The sequence below is a fragment of the Trachemys scripta genome, chromosome 2, assembly GCF_013100865.1.
Source record: "Trachemys scripta elegans isolate TJP31775 chromosome 2, CAS_Tse_1.0, whole genome shotgun sequence".
NCBI classification, from domain to species: domain Eukaryota; kingdom Metazoa; phylum Chordata; order Testudines; family Emydidae; genus Trachemys; species Trachemys scripta.
In genome coordinates, this window is record NC_048299.1 from 247,065,031 (window position 1) to 247,084,630 (window position 19,600).

At 40.3% G+C, this 19,600-nt stretch overlaps 1 protein-coding gene across 9 annotated transcripts in view; it reads right to left on the minus strand.

Moving 5' to 3' along the window:
• UBR5 (ubiquitin protein ligase E3 component n-recognin 5) overlaps positions 1-19,600 on the minus strand; it is a 142,022-nt gene that overhangs the window by 92,800 nt on the left and 29,622 nt on the right. For 6 of the 9 annotated variants that reach the window (XM_034763413.1, XM_034763412.1, XM_034763407.1 and 3 more), the window contains exons 6-9: positions 17,980-18,169; positions 14,890-15,049; positions 7,036-7,185; positions 4,799-5,010 (exon numbers count right to left, since the gene is read on the minus strand). In XM_034763413.1, coding sequence (XP_034619304.1) covers positions 4,799-5,010; positions 7,036-7,185; positions 14,890-15,049; positions 17,980-18,169 — 712 coding nt within the window. The remainder of the gene's footprint in view (positions 1-4,798; positions 5,011-7,035; positions 7,186-14,889; positions 15,050-17,979; positions 18,170-19,600) is intronic. The other 3 variants (XM_034763414.1, XM_034763411.1, XM_034763408.1) reach the window with 2 other exon arrangements.

The following is a 19,600-nucleotide window of genomic DNA, read 5'->3' on the forward strand; positions in this document are numbered from 1 at the left end:
TGTGTGTGTGCGCGCACACACACACACACACACCTTGAAGGTCTCTTTAAACCTTGCAATATTTATAAATGTTTCATCTACATTTTATAAATGACATTATTATACCATGTTACTTATGGTTTCCTGTGTGTAAGGGCACATCACAAAACACGTTTTAGACATTTATTCCCTAAGGATTTTAAAACATTCATTTGAGGAACAATGCACAAAATTAAGGATGAGTTATGAAGGTAAGAGTGTATTGTTGCTCAGTGCTCATTTTATACACTTGCGTGTTTATAAACAATATATATATATATATACATACACACACACACTCACTCACTCTTTGGATTTAAACACTCATGCTGTGGCTAGAGAAGCCACCATATTATGTAGGTTAGACCCAGAACCAGACAAGAACAGAACTTTTAAATGTACCTATATTACTGGTAGTATATGTTTTTTTAATTCATGCTTCCCAAAATGTTTATGGATAGTCTTCATTCATGTGAAACAAAAAACCGCAAGAGCTATTTATCTGATATCATTACAAAAATTGCTTAAAAAAAAGATAGCAATCTATATGAAATTATAAATGTAACTATGAAATACAAACAGAGGCTCAAATATCCACTCCAAGATGACTCTGGATTAATGAAATATTACATGCTATGTTGACTTAAGATAAACTTCCTCAAAAATAGTAAATACGTTTCACCTTTTGTGATAATTGTATTAAAAACAAGATATTTACAATAGCTGAGTGTGAAGTATTTACTAGAATATGCATATGACATGAGCAGTAAATGTTTTACTAGTTAAAGATTTATTTTACAAATTCATCTTATATAGCAATACCAAAATACGTTAAGGTATTATTCAGTAACAAATTTAACTAGGAAGTATACACATACAGCATTGTATGAGAGGATATAACATGAATTATAGTATTCTTTATACAGAAAAGAGCAACCCAAGAACAACTAGGTAGATGGTGAGTTACTATCACTACTACTGAATGGCTACCAGAGTGCTACAGAGAAAAATAATTCCATTTACTGGAGGATTTGGGTATTCTGAAAGTTGCTTTTGCTCTGATTTGGAATGAAAACAGAAAACTTTGAAATTCTCTGCAAAATGGAAAGCCTTGGGGTCCCCAGCCCAGGGACAATCTGATCAGCTGGCTGCCCAGGAGCTGTGGACTCTCGACACCTGGGAGTCTGGGCTGCCAAGGAGCCATACCACTCAGGACTTCCATGCGCCTTGTCAGCCCACCTCTGAGCTCTAGAGGAGCAAGAAGCTGGAAGCCTTGCTTCATGGTAACCCAACAGATGAGATTTAAAGGGGAGCCCTGGTTCCTCATCAGGCAGACTGCCGAGGAGCCATGTGAGTAAGCTGGCAGGAAAACAGGATTCCATTGGAATCCTGCTTGTGTCTCATAAAAAATGAATAGTCTCTAATTTAGATGAATTAGCATTCTCTGACTGAAACATTCCACTGGCAAATTTCCAACAACCTCTGACAGCTACGAATTGGGTACACCTTATATTTATTACCCTGTCACCTTCACTCCCTATACCCCAGCCTATACCTTCACTCCCTATACCCCAGCCTGCTTGTTTGTCTCATCCATCTGTCATGTCCTGTCTTTTATACTGCAAGCTCCCTGAAGGAGGGACTCAAGTTCATTAAAAGATTGGACAGCAAAACAGAATGGAACACCAATTCGTTGTGTCCTTCAGGTGCTACCGCAATCTAAATGTAAGTAATAAAATAATAAATATTAGGCCTGTACGGAATCCCAGTGATTTTATATTATTTGCTAAATATTTTGTCTATATGAGCTACATGACTTTCTTCATCCTACTGTTAAGACAAGTCAGAGGGCCAAAAGCACTGATTTAACAATTCAGAGTTACATGTTTAGGTTGTACTTTAGAATTCCAAGCATGGGTTGAAATGCACTTATTCAAACGTGAACAGTTTTTCAAAGTATCCACACTGTTCAGCCTAAGTACCAGGATGGAGGAAGTGGTAGTCAAGGTCAGCAGATAGAGATGGAAAGTGACAAACCTCTGCAAGCTCTTTACCTTGCCCTGGCAAGAGGGAAAATAAACCAGAGAAGTGGGAAGCCCAAAAACAGATTAAAAGAACTGCTGAGCTAGGAAGACAGGAGAGAATGGGTAAAGGAAGAAGAAAGACTGAAATTGCAGACTGAGACAGAGCTGTTGAATAGCCTGGAAGCAGCCAGTCGGCAGGAACACTCTCAACCTTGTGGAATCTAACGGGGCCTTAATTAACTCAATTTTTTGAGTGGGAGCCAAGGTTGACTTTGCGGTGTTTAAAATGAGTCCCAGACAGTCGACCAAATGCAACATGGTGTTGATGTGGGTGAAAAGCGCCTCTCTGGAGCCACCTTCAGCAACCACTAGTAAAATGTCCAACTGTTTGTGCGGGTTCTCTTGGAGGAACTCTGCTTGGATGCCCATGGATGCAGCTACGTGACATAAAAGATAAAAGAATAGGACTATGAACCAGGCAGCACAGCATCATCCGGCTATGAGGACGAAGGTCTTGGGTGAGCCAAAACCGTCTCCTCCCCCCTCCCTCCCCGAAAAAGTACCCAGGAGGGAAGACTGCCAGTTCTGCAGGAAGGAAGACCAGTGATGCCAGGGCTTGTGGTTGAGCTGAAACCTCCACCATCAACCTATCAGGTGACTTTGGCGTCAAAACAGAACAAAGAGCAGTACAAAGGTTGGGCACTGGTGACCAGTAAGGGCTGGGCCACGGACCTCCATCCCAGCCACGAGGCACACACCAATTGTGGGAGACACAGTGATCCACTGGTGGCTCCCAGAATTCATCGGGTGATGTGGAGCGGGCAGAGGATGCCTCCAACTCTGAATCAGAGCCTCGGGATCTCAGTGACATGAGCAGAGCAACCCCAACTGAGCCAGCAGGAGGTCAAATTCATTCATCACCCAGAATCATCATCTGATTAAAGCAGTACCATCGGTACAGAGCATGCCGGTGCCACAGGCAGCGTTGGTCCCAGTGCAAACAACAGTAGGGGAGTGCTCTAATACATTGACGTCAAAGGTGGTGAGAGCCGCTATGGAAGCACTTCTGACATCAAATGCAGCAGGGCTAAAGAGGGTCCCAAGGCCGAGGTTCTCCGCACGATTCTGGTACTGTCTCTATCCCCACCATAGGGAGGGGAGCATCAGGATGCAGTTCTGACCGACATGAAGGTTCAGCAGCTCACTCCCATTAGAGAGGTTATAGCCCGGGGAAAGTCCTGGACCAACAGTGAGGTTGGGACCAAAAGGTAGAGGAGGTCTGCAGCTGTCGTAAGTGTACCAGGCATTGACACATTCGGTACTGGTATCTCCCTCATTGGTACTGAACTCAGCAGATGCCCAGAGGCCACAACCAGAGTCAAAAATATGGGGTTTATGCTATTCCCACTCAGTAATAGGGAAGCGTCAGAAGTACCCCTGCCATTCTGGTGGTAGAACCGTTCCGTGCTGGTCCACGTTTTTCCTTGGGAAGGCGGAGTCGCCCTGCGATCTGGAGAGGTCCTGAATGGTCTTATGAGACCTCTTCCTTGGCACCGATGACTGAGAACAGCTTCTCCACCTCTCTGGCAAGGCGCCTACCCTGGAACCAGGGGCAACAGTGCTCTCCGAGCCAGAGGGTGATCTCTGGCCTAACAGGGCCTTGGTATCAGATCAGGCCGCATGGCCTGTTCAAGTAGGGGCTGCTTGAGGCTAAGGTCCTGCGCCACCTGAGTCCTCTTTTTAAATGATTTACAAATCTAACAGTGCTCTTTAAGGGGTGCTTCGCCGAGACGAAGTGGGGGTCACTGTGGGGATCACATCTACACACGAAGAACAGTGTTTTACTCCAGTGAGGGCATCACCAGAGACACTATCAACTAACACTAACTACTAACTAACTTACTATATACAATAAACTAGGCTAAGACTAAATAAGAGGTTGTGAGACTACAACCACACAAAGCTCTGGCTCCAGCCATGGGCTGTGAGAAGAAACCGAAGGGGATCAGGACAGCACTGTCTCATAGCCAGGGGAGGGGCCACAGCCATGAGCACTGTACAGCTAAGAAAAAGGTCTCCAGCTCCAGTGCGCTGGGCACACACACACACACACACACACACACACACACACACACCTAGGTGGAATACACACTCTGCATCTACTCAAAGAATACCTGAAATGTTAGCCTGGGCTCCTATAGAGATGGAATAAAGGAGGTGCAAGTGGATCCATCTACCAGAGCCAGACGGATACTTCATTACTATTTGTGCACCTCTTGATCTTCACTTATTTAAATAACCAAGCATGACAAAACAGGATAAATATTAACAAAATTGAAAAAACTGAACTAATCAAAATACAAGCCTCTTTTAAAGGAGCTGGACATGAATATGACCATTCAGTCCAATGCATAAGTGCAACTCAACAGGAAACGGGAAATTGTTTCATAGAAGAGAGAGAGCTTAAGTTCTTTGAGATTTCTCTGGTTGTTGCCCGCATAAGTGGCAGCCACACAGATGAAATAGGTCAGAATACAAATGGCAATTGAACCTCAGTTTTAAGGGCATGAATAGCAATAATATAAACAAAACTAAACAAGCGCATTAGGAATCATTTTACTTCAATATCACACTTACAAAAAAAAAATCAAGATTTCTCCAGGGAAAATCAGAAGTACAGACATTTCTATGGAAAAATAAGATCAGTTGCATGCAATGTACTAAGCATATAAAGGAGCCAAAAAAATTCTCAATACCTTATCTGGCCACCATTGCAAGTCTTCTCCTAACGAGACTGGGCTTTGAACAGGTGTATTCTTCTTATCCAGGTTTGGCTCCCCTTCCTTGCTTGTAGAGCCCCTTTCATTATCAAATGAGGCTCCATCAAGCCACCTTCGTTCACGCAAACGTAAAACGGACTCTCGTTCACGCAACAGCTCAGAGTCTCTCTCTAAGGGAAGAAGGAGAACTGGTATGCAATTGGGTCACACCAGTGGGATAAAAGTAAGCCACTCTCTAGTAAAGACCCTTCAGGATGCAACTAACAGCAGTTAAATCTATTCACAAAAATTTAAAATACTGATATATAAATAATCCTGACATGCAACATTCAATATATTAACCCTTTCAAGCACATGTACTTATTACTAGAATATAAAACATATCAGTGATAAACTAGAAATAAAGTTATTTCTAGAAATAAGAAAAATCAGATAGTTTGTACACTACTGAAAGCATAACATTTTATTTTTTACTCAGAGTGGTAAAAATCCACAATGTGTTTAACAAGGTTATTTAAGGTTTTATAGTACGATATGCCCTGAAGTTTTACCATATGATGGTTTTTCTAATAACAAAACCATCTAATTAATCTACAACATCTGTTAGATACATTTAAGCAAGCCAAAAAAAGAGTATTTATTAGAGAGTCTCATAACAAGTTTCCCAAAAATAATAACTTGAAAAGGTTAAAGACAAAGCAATCTTTTAAAAAGGCTCTTATAAAAATTTGATAATCCAACCCCTTTTGTTTAAAGCAACATTTTACAGGACTGGATTTAATAAATTAAAGCATATCTGGTGGTGGTTTTGTTGTTGTTGTTTTCTGTTTTGTTTTTTAAGTATTCAAATGAAAACTTTTCAAGAGTCAGACAAGTTTTAAAAAAGGATCCTTGTAGGAAAGTGTTCCTTACCAAAATGCTTCCCCTCCAATTGGCCTACAAACTGTCTAAAGCCAGTACTCTGCAGTTCGCTCATGCAGATAAATTTTTTAAATCAGGTAATCAAACTAACTTTCCAAGAGTCAACTATGCATGGAAAATAAGGATTATAAAATTCGTGGTAACGTCTTACATAGAATAAACCTTAGGAAAGGAAAAAAAAAGGAGGGATTTAGAAGGAGTTATGTCAAATGTTGAATATTTGTTCATGCACATAATGCATTTAACCCATTAAGTACCTCATTTATGTTCATAAAATTCAATTGGAATTACATGTATGAAATGGTCACGCTACTGTATCATCCTTTCAATAAATTCCTCAAAATCTTGGGTCTTTTGCTACACTAGACAAACGGGAACAAGTTTTTACATAAGCCAAACATGACACCTTGCCCTATAGGTAAAGTTCACATAACACTGAACCTGCTCATTAGGAAACATACTGACCCTTGACTGAATTTGTATCACGCAATTATATGTTCAGCAGTTAATATACTAATGAAGAAAACAGAATTATGAAACAGGTTACAGCTGTACTAAATGAGCAATCATGGCAGAGGTTGGATTAACAGTTTGTAAAATGCTCTGGGCATCTATTGAGTAGAATTATCTTCAAGAAGCTATGAAGAAAAAGCTACAGACTCTATGCCATAAATATTAAGATTTAATATACTTTTCTAAGCATTTGTAATAATTTCCTACTATTAAAGTGTTCATTAACCTTAGACAGTTACTAGCCCATTTCCGAAAAAAGGGCAGTTTAGCTCTCATCTCCCTCCCCTGAATTTAAAATGGCCTTCATCCATGTATTTGTGTGTCATGGAACAAGTTAACTAGTTAAGAAAATCAGAAGAGCACTGCATACCGAGCAACCTAAACCAAAGAAACTAGCTTTCAGAATGCTGCATGTCATATCAAATTTTAGTATTACTTTTAGATCAGAATTAACATTCTCAATTAGATACATTAAGATAATTAGTAGGCATTTGTGGTTTAAAAATAATTAGTAGGTATTTGTGTTTTTAAAAATTTCATGCAAAATTTCTATAACAAAACTATTAACATTATCAAACTTCAAATTCGCTCTTGTGATTTTTGCAGAACTTACCTGTTCATATTCAAAAAAATTTACTATTGATTTTATCAAAACTATTAGACTTAATGTTTAACAATCAATTTGTGCACACAAATCAAAGACTAAATAACTAGTGTGTACTACCACTAGCTTTTTGCACAAACTACTTATTACAAAGAAAAAAAAGATGCAAAATTACCTCGGGATGAGCCTAGCCTGGAAAGTGATGAACGCCGAAAGGATGGATAACCAAAGTAACTAATATCTTCTGAAAACATAGCATCAGCATCAATAATGACACTTGGGTGAGCAGAATGTATGTCAGCATCCAGAAGAGACATAAGATCCTCTATAAGAGGAGACAAGGGTCTTAAGTGAATAATCAGCTACTTAAAACATCAACTAGAGAGACCATCACCAAATAAACATCAAAACAAAAAATGTCCTATTTAGAAGTTGAATTTCTGCTCTTCAGATTCACCAGTACAAACCGATGTGCCTCCTATGCACCCACATTTACAATCAAGCACAGTGGTCCAATGTATGCAGCCAATTTTCCCTACAGGAACTGCTCTGTCACTTGTCTAACCAAGTTTTCCGGACAAATCTTACCCCAAAACAAAAAAATTTCCACACCCCAGAAATTCAAACCTTAGTCACACACTTGGGAAGAACAAAGCATCAATTAAAATAAACAGCCAAACTCCATAAATTAGTTACCTAGAATTAGAAAAAACTAGTATTGCTATTAGGTAAAAGCTGTCCCTCCAAAGACCCTGCAGCCTTTCCCCTCTGGTGCCAAGCAAAAAGACTATACACATTTCCAAGTGGCTGCCCAGCAAGTTTGCTTCAGAGATTAAGAAATTTCTTCACTCCTGGAAACAATCGCTGTGCCTTCACAGAATAAGCTTTGAGGTTAGGCATAAGGGTCACTATCTATATTTAAATGAATAAAAGGATGTCTACAAAAAAACAGTCACTATTTCAAATCTATACAATAAAAATTAAGAGCTAATTTGAAATACCATGGGTCTAATCCCAACTTGAAAAATCTTGGGACCCTAAATAAAGACATTCAATGTTTCCTCTACGAGTCCCTATTATCAAATAAGTCTAATATAAGGCAGGAACACCAAATCCCATAATAAAAAAAATACATAGAACTAACATGTCAAACTTAATCACCATGTAATACAATACACCAAGCTTCTTCAGCCATGACCTCTCCTATTATGGAATTTGTAAAGCCTCTAAATTATCATCACCAAAAAAAGTGCAGCAACAGTCTAGATTTAGTGGAATTTATTTGAGAGTTAAATAAAAGCAGCTCTGAACCCCGGCTGGCAGATAGTAATTTCTACTTGGACTTTTGGAATTAAGAAGGGTAAACCTAGATGAGATGGTGTCCAAAAACTGAAAAGAAGCAGACGTCTAGAAGTTATAACACAGGGTATCTGTCCACTGCCAGTGTTTCATTTCTTGACAGTGAAAAGGTCAGTGAACCTCAGTCCCTAAAGACCAGAAGGACCACGCTAACATTTTCTGAAGCCAGACAAATAGTCCAGCATCCCACAATAGCTACTTGCTTTCTCAGCAGTGGTAAGACATTTCACATAAATGGACATTCACTGATGACAGTCATAAGAACATAAAAATGGCCACACTGGGGGAATAAACAGAACAGGGCAATTATTGAGTGATCCATCCCATCATCCAGCCCCAGCTTCTGGCAGTCAAGAGGGTTAGGGACACCTGGAGAATGGAGTTGCGTCCCTGACCACCTTGGCTAATAGACATTGATGGACCTATCCTCCAGGAATTTATCTAATTCTTTTTTGAACCCAGTTATACTTTTGGCATTCTCTGGCAAGGAGTTCCACAGGTTGACTGAATTGTGTGAAGTAGTACTTCTTTCTGTTTGTTTTAAACCTGCTGTCTATTAATTTCATTGGGTGACCCCTGGTTCTTGTGTTATGTGAAAGGGTAAATAACACTTCCCTATTCACTTTCTCCACACCATTCGTGAATTTATAGACCTCTATCATATTCTCTCCCCCCCCCCCCCCAACACACACACTTAATAGTCTCTTTTCCAAGATGACCATTCCCAGTCTTTTTTAATCTCGCCTCATAGGGGAGTTATTCCATACCTCTACTCTAACTTTTCCAATGCTATCTTTTTTTTTTTTTTTTTTTTTTTTTTTTTTTTGAGATGAGGAAACCAGAATTGGCAATACAGCAGCACAAATCAGCCTATATTGTCAGACCATCCGAGTGCATACAATGGTGTAGGAAAAAGCAACGGCCTTGCTGTCCAAATGTCTACCAGATCCTTCCATACACACACCAGAGCAACCTAACCTCATTGTACCTGCTGGCAGCTCTCCACAAAGGAACAGGGTAAATCTAAATCTAAATCCACCACCAATCCGTCACTGTCCATCCAAATGGCTGCAGTGCATATCATCCCAGCCTTTTAATAGAATTAAGCTATAGGGAGCATCTCTTGGAGAAAGCTCTCAAGCATTCATCCAAGTTGAATAGCCTGCTTCCTCAGCTCAGCTCTAATATCAGGGATGGAAATTTCCTATACAGGACATCTAGAACTTAACAGGCATCCCTCCAGCCATCTTGTTCATCTGCAGGTGGGAAATATTTTTCAGTAGATAAGTTACAAGTCAGCACAACTCCTCCATAAATCTGAACAAATCTTTTAACAACTCAAACATACATTTTTGGCTCCTGAGTCATTAAGAAAAACGGGAGGAGGGCACAATATCAAACATTTATCTTTCCTCCTGTAGGACCAGTTCCACTTCAAAAGATAAAATTTTATAAGATGACATTTTAAAACCTAAAGGAGTCCCTTCTTTCTTCCATTCTCTATGCCATCAAATTATATATTTATTTTACATAAAATTTTGGACTTAGGAGCCAAATCCAGTATCCTTCAAAGATCATTCAGGTATTTTCTTTGAATTCTGTGGAGATACAAATAGATTCAGCAAGACTAAAACTTAGCCTAAGAAGCTTCGGTGAGAACACAAAATATTCCATTACTTATTCAAGAAATTCTGCCACATGACTTTATGCTCCACTGTTCTCAAGAATCCTATCAGATTTGGTCACCTATGTTTCCAGCAATGTTATGATCATATATTTCTCATTATTGAGAAAGATATGATATGATCCTGATAGCTTTGTCCAGGTAAGAAGGGATTTATACCTACTTCATCTGAATGAGCTACCAGTGAACACTGTGGTAAAAAGGAAACTATTTTTGACCAAGCCCAAATAGTTCAATAAATGCACCAACAGCAATCTATAACTTTAGAAAACAACTCATCACCATGCACATTTGTTCGTATCGTGTCTGGATATTCCTCCATCTTGGAGATTATTTTAAGAAAAAAACTGGTTATTCGCCAAGTAGGAAAATTTCTAGGGACCCAATTTTTCATCTTTTCCTTATGTTCTGCTCAGGTAGCTATCTCCCAACATCACTAATTCATACTCACTATGATGTAATACAAATACATCAGCCATTGCTGCACCTCTAAATCTTCCACATTTCTTCCTTCTGAACAATCAGAACTTAAAGGAACACATATTATTTTATGTTCCACTATCCAAAGCAAATAAGTAATGTCACTGCAATTATGTTTCACAAGTTTCCCTAGAATCAATGTATTCTTCACACTGAAAATGAGAACCAAGTATGTGTGTCATATATAAATTGCTAGGGAGGAACAAAATAAAAATCTAATTAACTAGGCTATCAGGATCTTTTTACGTTCTGGAGACTCACAGCACTTTATTAGAACATAAAGTCCTAGGCAAGATTCCAAACTAGCTCACTTGCCATGAGTTGCGAGCTAGTGGCTGAACCAGGACACCCGATCACGCCTCTACCAAATGGTATTCTCCTTTACATTGCTTTGTTTTACTTATTAGTAATGTATTCAATGGAGTCTCCTTACTTTGCCACCAACAAACAACACGACTAGATTTTTTAAACTAGGTCATGAAAGCAAGCACGCATACATAAGAAAAACAAAAGCATTCATTAAAGGTGACCTGAAAAGGAAAAACAAACAAATTGGGCTTATACCCCTTTTTTGCTTTTTTTATGATGTTTAAAAAATGTCTGAAAGTGTTTTCTGCTCCCCTTTTTTTAACGTTAAAAATTCAAGTCAACTCTTATATTATCTAAAAGACTATGGCGATTAAAGTACTAGTGAAATATGACAACAATATACAGGAAGCTGAAAATTGCATAATTGAGGGGGAAAGGGATTTTCTACTCTGATTTTAAAATTGTTTTGTTTTTTAAACACATATTTAACTCTAATGAACACTTTTAAAAAAAAAAAAAAAGGCACTTCCATGCTTGACAGGTGTGGAGGAATAACCAGCTATAGTGGATCATGGAACACCTGGTGCCCATAATGGAGAAAGGAACAATATGTGGAAGTTTCAATACCATATCCTTATACACCTCTACCCCTGATATAACGCAGTCCTCGGGAGCTGAAAAATCTCACCGTGTTATAGGTGAGACCGCATTACATCTGGATAGGGAGAGGAACCGCTTCCCACTCCAGCTCACCTCCACTCTGCCTCCTTCCTGAGCATGCAGCTGCTCCGCTTCTCCCTCCTTCCAGGCTTGCCGCGCCAATCAGCTGTTTGGCCCAGCAAGCCTGGAAGGGGGGAGAGGGGGGAGGAGAGAGAGAGCGCACTCAGGGGAGGAGGCAGAGATGAGCTGGAGCGGGGAGCGGTTCCTCCGTGCCCCCCGTTACTTGCTGCGGCCCTCCCCGGGACCCCCCGCCCACCTCCGTTCCACCTCCTCCCACGAGCGCACCACAGCTCCACTTCTCCCCCCCACTCCCAGGCTTGCCGCGCCAATCAGCTGTTTGGTGCAGCAAGCCTGGGAGGGAGGGAGAAGCGGAGCTGAGCAGCGTGTTCATGGCAGGAGGCGGCAGCAGCGGCGGAGCGGAGGGGAGGGGAGCTGGGGCAGGGAGCGGTTCCTCTGTGTGCCCCCCCACACACACTTGCTGCAGCCCCCCTGCTCCAACTCACCTCCGCCTCCTCCCATGAGTGCACGGCAGCTCCGCTTCTCCTCCCTCCCTCCCAGGCTTGCCACGCCAAACAGCTGATTGGCACGGCAAGCCTGGGAGGGAGAGGGAAGAAGCGGAGCTGCCGCGCAATTGTGGGAGGAGGCGGAACGGAGGTGAGCTGGGGAGGGCCACAGCAAGTAACTCGGGCACAGAGGAACCGCTTGCGGTAACACAAATTTGGATATAATGAGGTAAAGCAGCCCTGTGCCCAGGAGCGCTGCTTTACTGTGTTATATAGGACCGCATTATATCGGGGTAGAGGTGTAATTAAGGGGCCAGAGTTTAAAATAAACACTTCTGAAGAACTCAAGAAGCCCTCCAACCTTGACATTCCTGCTTTTCCAAGGTTTTAAAAACAAGCAGAAACCCACAACTTTCAAGCATTCATTCCACAAGATCAAAAGCTAAGAGGCAAACCCCACTTTTAAACAAACAACTATTCAGGATCACCCTTAAAAAAAAAGTTACTTGGAGTTATCACTTGAGAGACTGGATCGTAGATGTTGGTTTTCTTGTAATTTTTTCCCCTCTTCAAGACCATAGCGCTGTACGTTCAAAAGAATATCCAGAGGCAAGAGGAGAGGAACAATTTCAGAAAATAAAGAAGGCTCAGAAGACTTAGGGCAAGGTTATGAGAAAATTATATGAATGTGAATGAGAAATTAGATAACCAAAATTTCAATTTGTGTCTGTTGTGGAGTCTTCTGAAGGAGAGTGTCACTATTTTTCACAAGAGATGCCGGGAAGGTATTATGGTCCACCATTTTTCCTGGAGCCTATACTTTATTCTAATCCTAACAATTAACTTGACTCTGAAGAGCTAGAAGAACTGCTAAACTTGTAAGCAAAATTCAATATACAAAAGAATAGAGTCACAGGCATACAGACATCATATTTTTAAGCTGGCCTTCTACCATGTCCAGATCTGGACTATAGTTCAACACTCTTTGAAGGGTGACAATTCTTAGTTATCAACTTTAGTCTGTAAAAATCTAATGTAGTTTATGAAAGACAAGGGAAAGCATGTTCTGAGAACTAGGAATTCTGGATTAACTTCGTCCAGACTGGAGCTCAAGGGTGTCAAAAGTGCCATTTCTGTTGTCATTTCCAATCCCTTTGCCCACAAAAAAATTGAAAATAAATCAATTTTCTCAGGGGGAGTGTGGGATAAGATAAGAAAGATTACAATTTTATGTCAGGAAGTTGCAGTCTTACCTAGAAAGGTTTGGTCTTTCCAAAGGGAGGATCATAAAAAAAATTTAGCTAAGGAAGAAACTGTTTTCTAGGAATTTACTGAAAGCTTAGACATTGTGCTCATGACTAATTATCTTAAATTGAGTCAAGACAGTATAAAGTCATCAACTGAAGTCACAGTACTCACAGACATGTGTTCCAAGTCATAGATTGTCAGATGGTCCCTGCAAGTTTTTGCCGCTATAATCTGAAGTAGTACTAATCCAGAGAATTGTTAACTCAGCACAGGATTGGGGTGGAAAGAAACTCTGGTCTAAACAGCGACCAAGGGTGCTTACCTACAGAGCTGAAGGCAATTTCAGGATTGATGCATCCTTGGTTTCTCAGGAGTAAGAATATTTACTTTGAATAAATTTGGGAAGAGAGTAACATGAACTTATTTCCTCAATTAAATCTCTGGCAGACAGATTGTGCAACTAATTACTAGAGAGAAAGGTGGAACAAAAGTGCATTAATTTGCTTTCTCTGTGCCTACAGGTTCAACCAAAGGACTCTTGATTCTAAAGCAAAATAAAGAAGTTTATCAGATGCAAATGCAGGAAAACACACTTTGTCCAATCACACTGTAGACAAGATAAAGATGAAGGAAGCCCATGAGTTTCTTGGTGAACCAGATGAGCAGAAAAACCCATTTATTAGAAAAATATACTAAAATGTCATTCTATCATACAAAAAGAAAAACGGCTATGCACTCAGAGTTTACACGTTTGATTTTCATACTATGCACCTAACCAGAACATACAAACATTAGACTTGGCTACTACATATTTTCAAGCATGTTTTCCTACTGAGTAAAGTCCAATTATGGAAATATTAGTCAATGCAAGAAAAGGCTGAAGGATTTTTAAAAGCAATTACACAGGAAAGACACTATTTCAAAAAAGGCTCAACCCGCACGACAGCAACACTCCAGCACTGCTATAAGATTTAGTTATGAGGATATTTTGGGGCTAAAGAATAGACGCTCTCAATAAAACTGAGAAAGACTATTAAGCTAGATCCTTAATAGAAAGCTGTACACATTTTTCTCTAAAAAAATGCATCTTAAAAGTTCACATTACCACATAAAGACTAAGATTCAAAATTTAATTAATTTCATCATTAGAATTAGAATCTATGGCAAACTGCATGGCAGTCATCTCACTGAACAGTAGCATAATTTGTAATGCTGATGATGTGACGCCCAGCATCCAAAAGATTCACTTTGTGTGTTACCCACAAAGTAGTAAAGACAATACACCTCTACCCCGATATAACGCGACCCAATATAACATGAATTCGGATATAACCCAGTAAAGCAGCGGCTCCAGGTGGGGCGGGGCTGCTCACTCCAGCGGATCAAAGCAAGTTCGCCATAACGCGGTTTCACTTATAACGCAGTAGGATTTTTTGGCTCCTGAGGACATCGTTATATTGGGGTAGAGGTGTAGTTAGTCTTTTTAAAACATCAAAGCTATTACCCTCTCCAGGCTTCCCAGTGCAACCTGTTACTCATATCTTAGACTGAAACCTCCTGGATGCAAGGACTATCTTCATTGTGTACCTTGCACACCACAGAGCACATTGTTGATGTTCAAACAGAGAGCTGAGAACTTGTCTGCATTTTCAGATACCCTTTTGAAACAGGAGAGCTCAACAGTATTTGAAAGACGGAAAAAAAGTAAGTATCATGATATACAAACCTCCAGGTAGATATGATTCACTTGCTGTGTCATCTCCATCATCTCCATCTTCATCATCACGGCTCAGCAAATTATTTACAGCAAGATTTACATCAAGATTTGTCCGCTGGAGTTCTCGTATAATGACACTTCTGGACTTTCCTTGTAAAACAACTTGTGCCTATAAAATGCAGAACACTGTTTGTTATTTGTCATTCCCAATTCACCAACCATCACTCAGTGATCTCTCTACAAGAGAAACTTCCTGAAGTAGCGAAAAGTTGGAGCGCTACTGTTGATTTCTCAAAAAGACAAGCATAGTGTATGAAAGCCAATGGTCAACAATTTGATTCACCAGTACATGGAAATCAAGTCTCCAAATGAAAAGCAAGATTTTGGGATTTGGGTTTTGTAAGTCCCAAAAAGCCACATGTGATAGTTTGCATATGGTAATTAAGAATGCCAAGAATGCCAAGGTGAAGAAGCTAATGAACAAAGATAATACAGCTGAAAGATAACTTGTTATATGGGAGCCAAGACTGCATTTTCATTCCTTTGCCCCACATACTTTCCCCAATACTACAAGATCTTCCAATTTCCTTTATAAAAAAAAAAAAGCTGACAGATGTTAATGCATTATTATTGCTTGATTTCATTCTATATTTCCAGATAAAAAACACATTCAGATGGCGTTAAGGTTGAAAGTACACACAGTAATTTTTAGAGTAAAATACATAATACTCTAAATTAGTATGTGTACTTTTAACCTTAATCCCATCTTAATGTAGTTTTTATCTGGGAATATAGAAAAAATGGGAATGTAGTCAGAATGTAGTAATTAAGTCATAACCAAGAGTGCTAAACCCAGGACACTCATAACTAAAAAAAAAAAAAAGGTTAAGGTATGGAAGTTCGCACACGCACATACCCTGCTACCTTCTCTGTTGAATAGATCTGGTACAACACCTTTCGGAAGGGAATATTTAGGATTAATGGGTTTTGGGCCAATACTTTTCATAACCCAAAAGTTCTTCTGTAGAAGGAGGATGGTACATAAAATCTTCTCTTTCAGAGATCCTCAAGAAAAAAACCCCATTGGTTCAAATGAGAAAGAAGTCAAGATGCTCTCGGGTAAGAGTGTCACCCTATGCTGTGAGAAGGCTTAGAGGACCACCCGTCCCACTGAGAACAAAGAGAGATAGTGACCACTATGGAGAGGCCAGGTTCTTCATGGAATTCTCTCTGTAGCAGATTATTCTTCAGCAGAGTCTGAAGAAACTCAGGTATGAAGAACAGGAAAAAAATACCATCAACCATAAAAAAGTTTTTCAAATGCAGCCTATATACCCAGATTTCAGTGACTTTTAGCTATTTAGGAAGTCTGCGGAGTCTATTATTCTGTTGTTAAAATCATTATGGAGAACAAAGATGTTGATCTCTAGGTGCTAGATTTCTTAAAGGACACATTTTAAATTTAATTTTAAACTACTGAACTACTTAATGGATTTACTCGTAAATTCTCAAAAAATTAATTTTATACTCAAAGAGTAAGGGGAGAATATACTGTATTTTTCTATACATAAAGATGTTTAATCCCTGCTGTAAATGAAAATCTCAACTCAATCTTAACTATGGAGCTGCAACTGGTTCCATAATGTTGTTAATCCCTTCCTTTCTGCCAACAGTGGCTCTCTCCCACCTCTGTCTCATTCAAACACATGGGCTGCTATACCCTCCTATACAGACTTTTAAAGACTGAATTCTCAACCTGCTGCTTGCTTTCTCTCTTTTTTAAAATAAAGTCTACCCTCCTTTGCTTATGCATCTATTCCTTTTTCTTTGTTGAACCAGGTCTTGTAAAACTCCCTCAATCACTAATGACAAACAAACTTTCCTAGGAAGTATCCTCAGCTTCTCCAGCATTTAAGCTTTTATTAAAAAAAAATTCTAATGCAAAGAAAGCTTTCCAAACGTGAAATGAAGTAAGTGGATGAAATGCTGTCTTCTTGAGTCTGCAGGTAGCAGTAAAAAATTTACAAGAATCAGGTCAATTTCAATCTGTTGCCTACTACTTTGATCCTTGAGGAAAGCAAAGAGCATGCCCAGGATAGCCTGTGATGACTATGGGAGTCTAATGACCCACTGTCCGTACAGAGTCTTACTACTTACCCAACTGCTCTTAGAATTCCAGTTGGTAAGAATGCCACAAACTGACTTTCTTTCATCTGTATTGGACACTCAGGGCTTGTCTATACTTACGCACTGGTTCGGCGGCAGGCAATCGAACTTCTGGGTTCAATTCATCGCGTCTTGTCTGGACGCGATAAATCGAACCCAGAAGCGCTCCCCGTCGACTCCGGTAATCCTGCTCGGCGCGAGGAGTACGCGGAGTTGACGGGGGAGCCTGCCTGCCGCGTCTGGACCGCGGTAAGTGCGAACTAAGGTACATCGACTTCAACTACGTTATTCACGTCGCTGAAGTTGCGTACCTTAGTTCAAATTGGGGGGTTAGTGTAGACCAGGCCTAAGAGTGTTACACTTTCTAATGTGGACATTAGCACAGTTATGCAGGGCTTTGTGATCCGTGGATTGTGACCGAAGTGTTTCTACTGGACAAATAAAGCAATCCCAACCAACTCCATCTCCTTTACCCTCCTTAAAGGAGACTCGTTTGCCTCTACTGTCAATAACCTTGACATCCATTCTTGAACATGAACTTTTTTCCTGCAACATCCCCTGTATCTGCAGATTACCAACTTTACAACATTGTGTATGTATGCCATGCCTCATCTCCGCCTCTAAGTTCTGGTCCTTGCCTTCAGCTCTCTCAACGTGCAGGCTCTCATATCTAAAGTCACCACCTCCCCATATCTACCAGTCTCATCGCTCATTCCCATTATGGGGAAACTGGCACTGGTGTGTCCTTAAATATCAACTTGATAAATCTAAAATAAAAAAAATTCAGCTAGACAAGGTCAGGTTTTTCAGATAGAAGAGGAAATTAAAAGGCAAAGAGAACACACAATACCAAATAGTATCCCACCAACTATCAATCTATAAGCAGTTTCCAAAGGTTTATCAACAGAGGCAAAGTTCTGCCAGCTCACCTACCTGTGAAATGAGTTCCTCTGGAATTACTGATGCTGGAATCACTGGCTGTGGCTGGCTACCCAACAGTCCAGATCCTCTATCACGTCCAGTGCGAATAACTCTGGTTTGCCTTCGGGAATCCCGAGCTCCAGCTGATGATCTACCAGAGGATCCTCCTCCACTTCCACCAACCCCTGAACTCCAGCGGCTTCTAAGGGATTTACATTTTTATTATTATTTTAAACAGTTCTGTACATTTTCTGAGCTATTTTAAAAGTGTAAAATATATTGGATTTTATTCACTGGAATCTTCACATCAGACACCTTATGGGATACATTTCATTTCTATCAGGTTGAGAAAAGTACAACTGAGGCTGAGCCATGTCACCTCCACATAAAAGAGAGAAGAGCTTGTCAGCTTAAATTCTCAGTTGATTTCTCCAGAGGAGTGATCTCTAACACTAATAAAGCATAAACAATGTAAACAGAAGTAAAACTAGCCAATTCAGAACAACAAAGTGTAAGCTTGGGCTGTACAGAAGAAATTGTAAGAACCAGAATTTTGGGGTAATAAATTTTATTGTTCATGACTCTACACCAGTCATGAATCTTGGGAGTTTCTAAAAGCAAAAGTAACAGCAACAAGAAAGTATTACACCTAATGCATAGCATCGTTCTGAGAAGTGCACATCAGAGGAGGTTGCCACATTCAGCCAACAGAGCTTCAGAGATGGTCACGACACTCAGCTGGCTGTCGTACAAATATCTAACAGCTCTTCTGACCTGTCCATCTAGAAGAGGTCTCTACTCAAGAGAAATGTGCCTTGAAGCATTCAGTCATTTCCCTGATGCTAAGGCTTGTCTACACTACGGAGGTAAATCGACCTAAGTTATGCAACTTTTTATTTTTATTTTTTTGGAGCACGATTTCCCCAGGAGTAGTATATGTCACTTCACAAGGGTGAGTAAACATTCTCATTTTACTAGGGCCCTACCAAATTCACGGTCCATTTTATGGTCATAGGATTTTAAAAATCATCAATTTCATGATTTCAGCTATTTTAATCTGAAATTTCAGGGTGTTGAATTGTAGGGGTCCTGACCCAAAAAGGAGTTTTTGGGGGGGCTGCAAGGTTATCGTGGGGTGGGGGGCATTGTGGTATTGCTACCCTTACTTCTGCGCTGCTGCTGGCGGCAGTGCTGCCTTCAGAGCTGGGCAGCTTGAAAGCATGCCAGGATCCCAGCTCTGAAGGCAGAGCCGACGTCAGCAGCAGCGCAGAAGTAAGGATGGTATGATATGGTATTGCCACACTTACTTCTGCACTGCTGCCTGCGGGGCGCTGTCTTCAGAGCTGGGCGCCTGGCCAACAGCCACCACTCTCCAGCCCCCCAGCTCTGGATGCAGTACAGAAGTAAGGGTGGCAATACTGCAATCCTCCTAAAATAACCTTGCAATCCCCCTGCAACTCCCTTTTGGGTCAGGACCCCCAATTTGAGAAACATTGGGCTCGCCTGTAAAATCTGTATAGTATAGGGTAAAAGCACACAAAAGACCAGATTTCACGGTCCATGACATGTTTTTCATAGCCTTGAATTTGGTAGGGCCGTACATTTCATAGATCGGGTAATTGAGATTAACAGA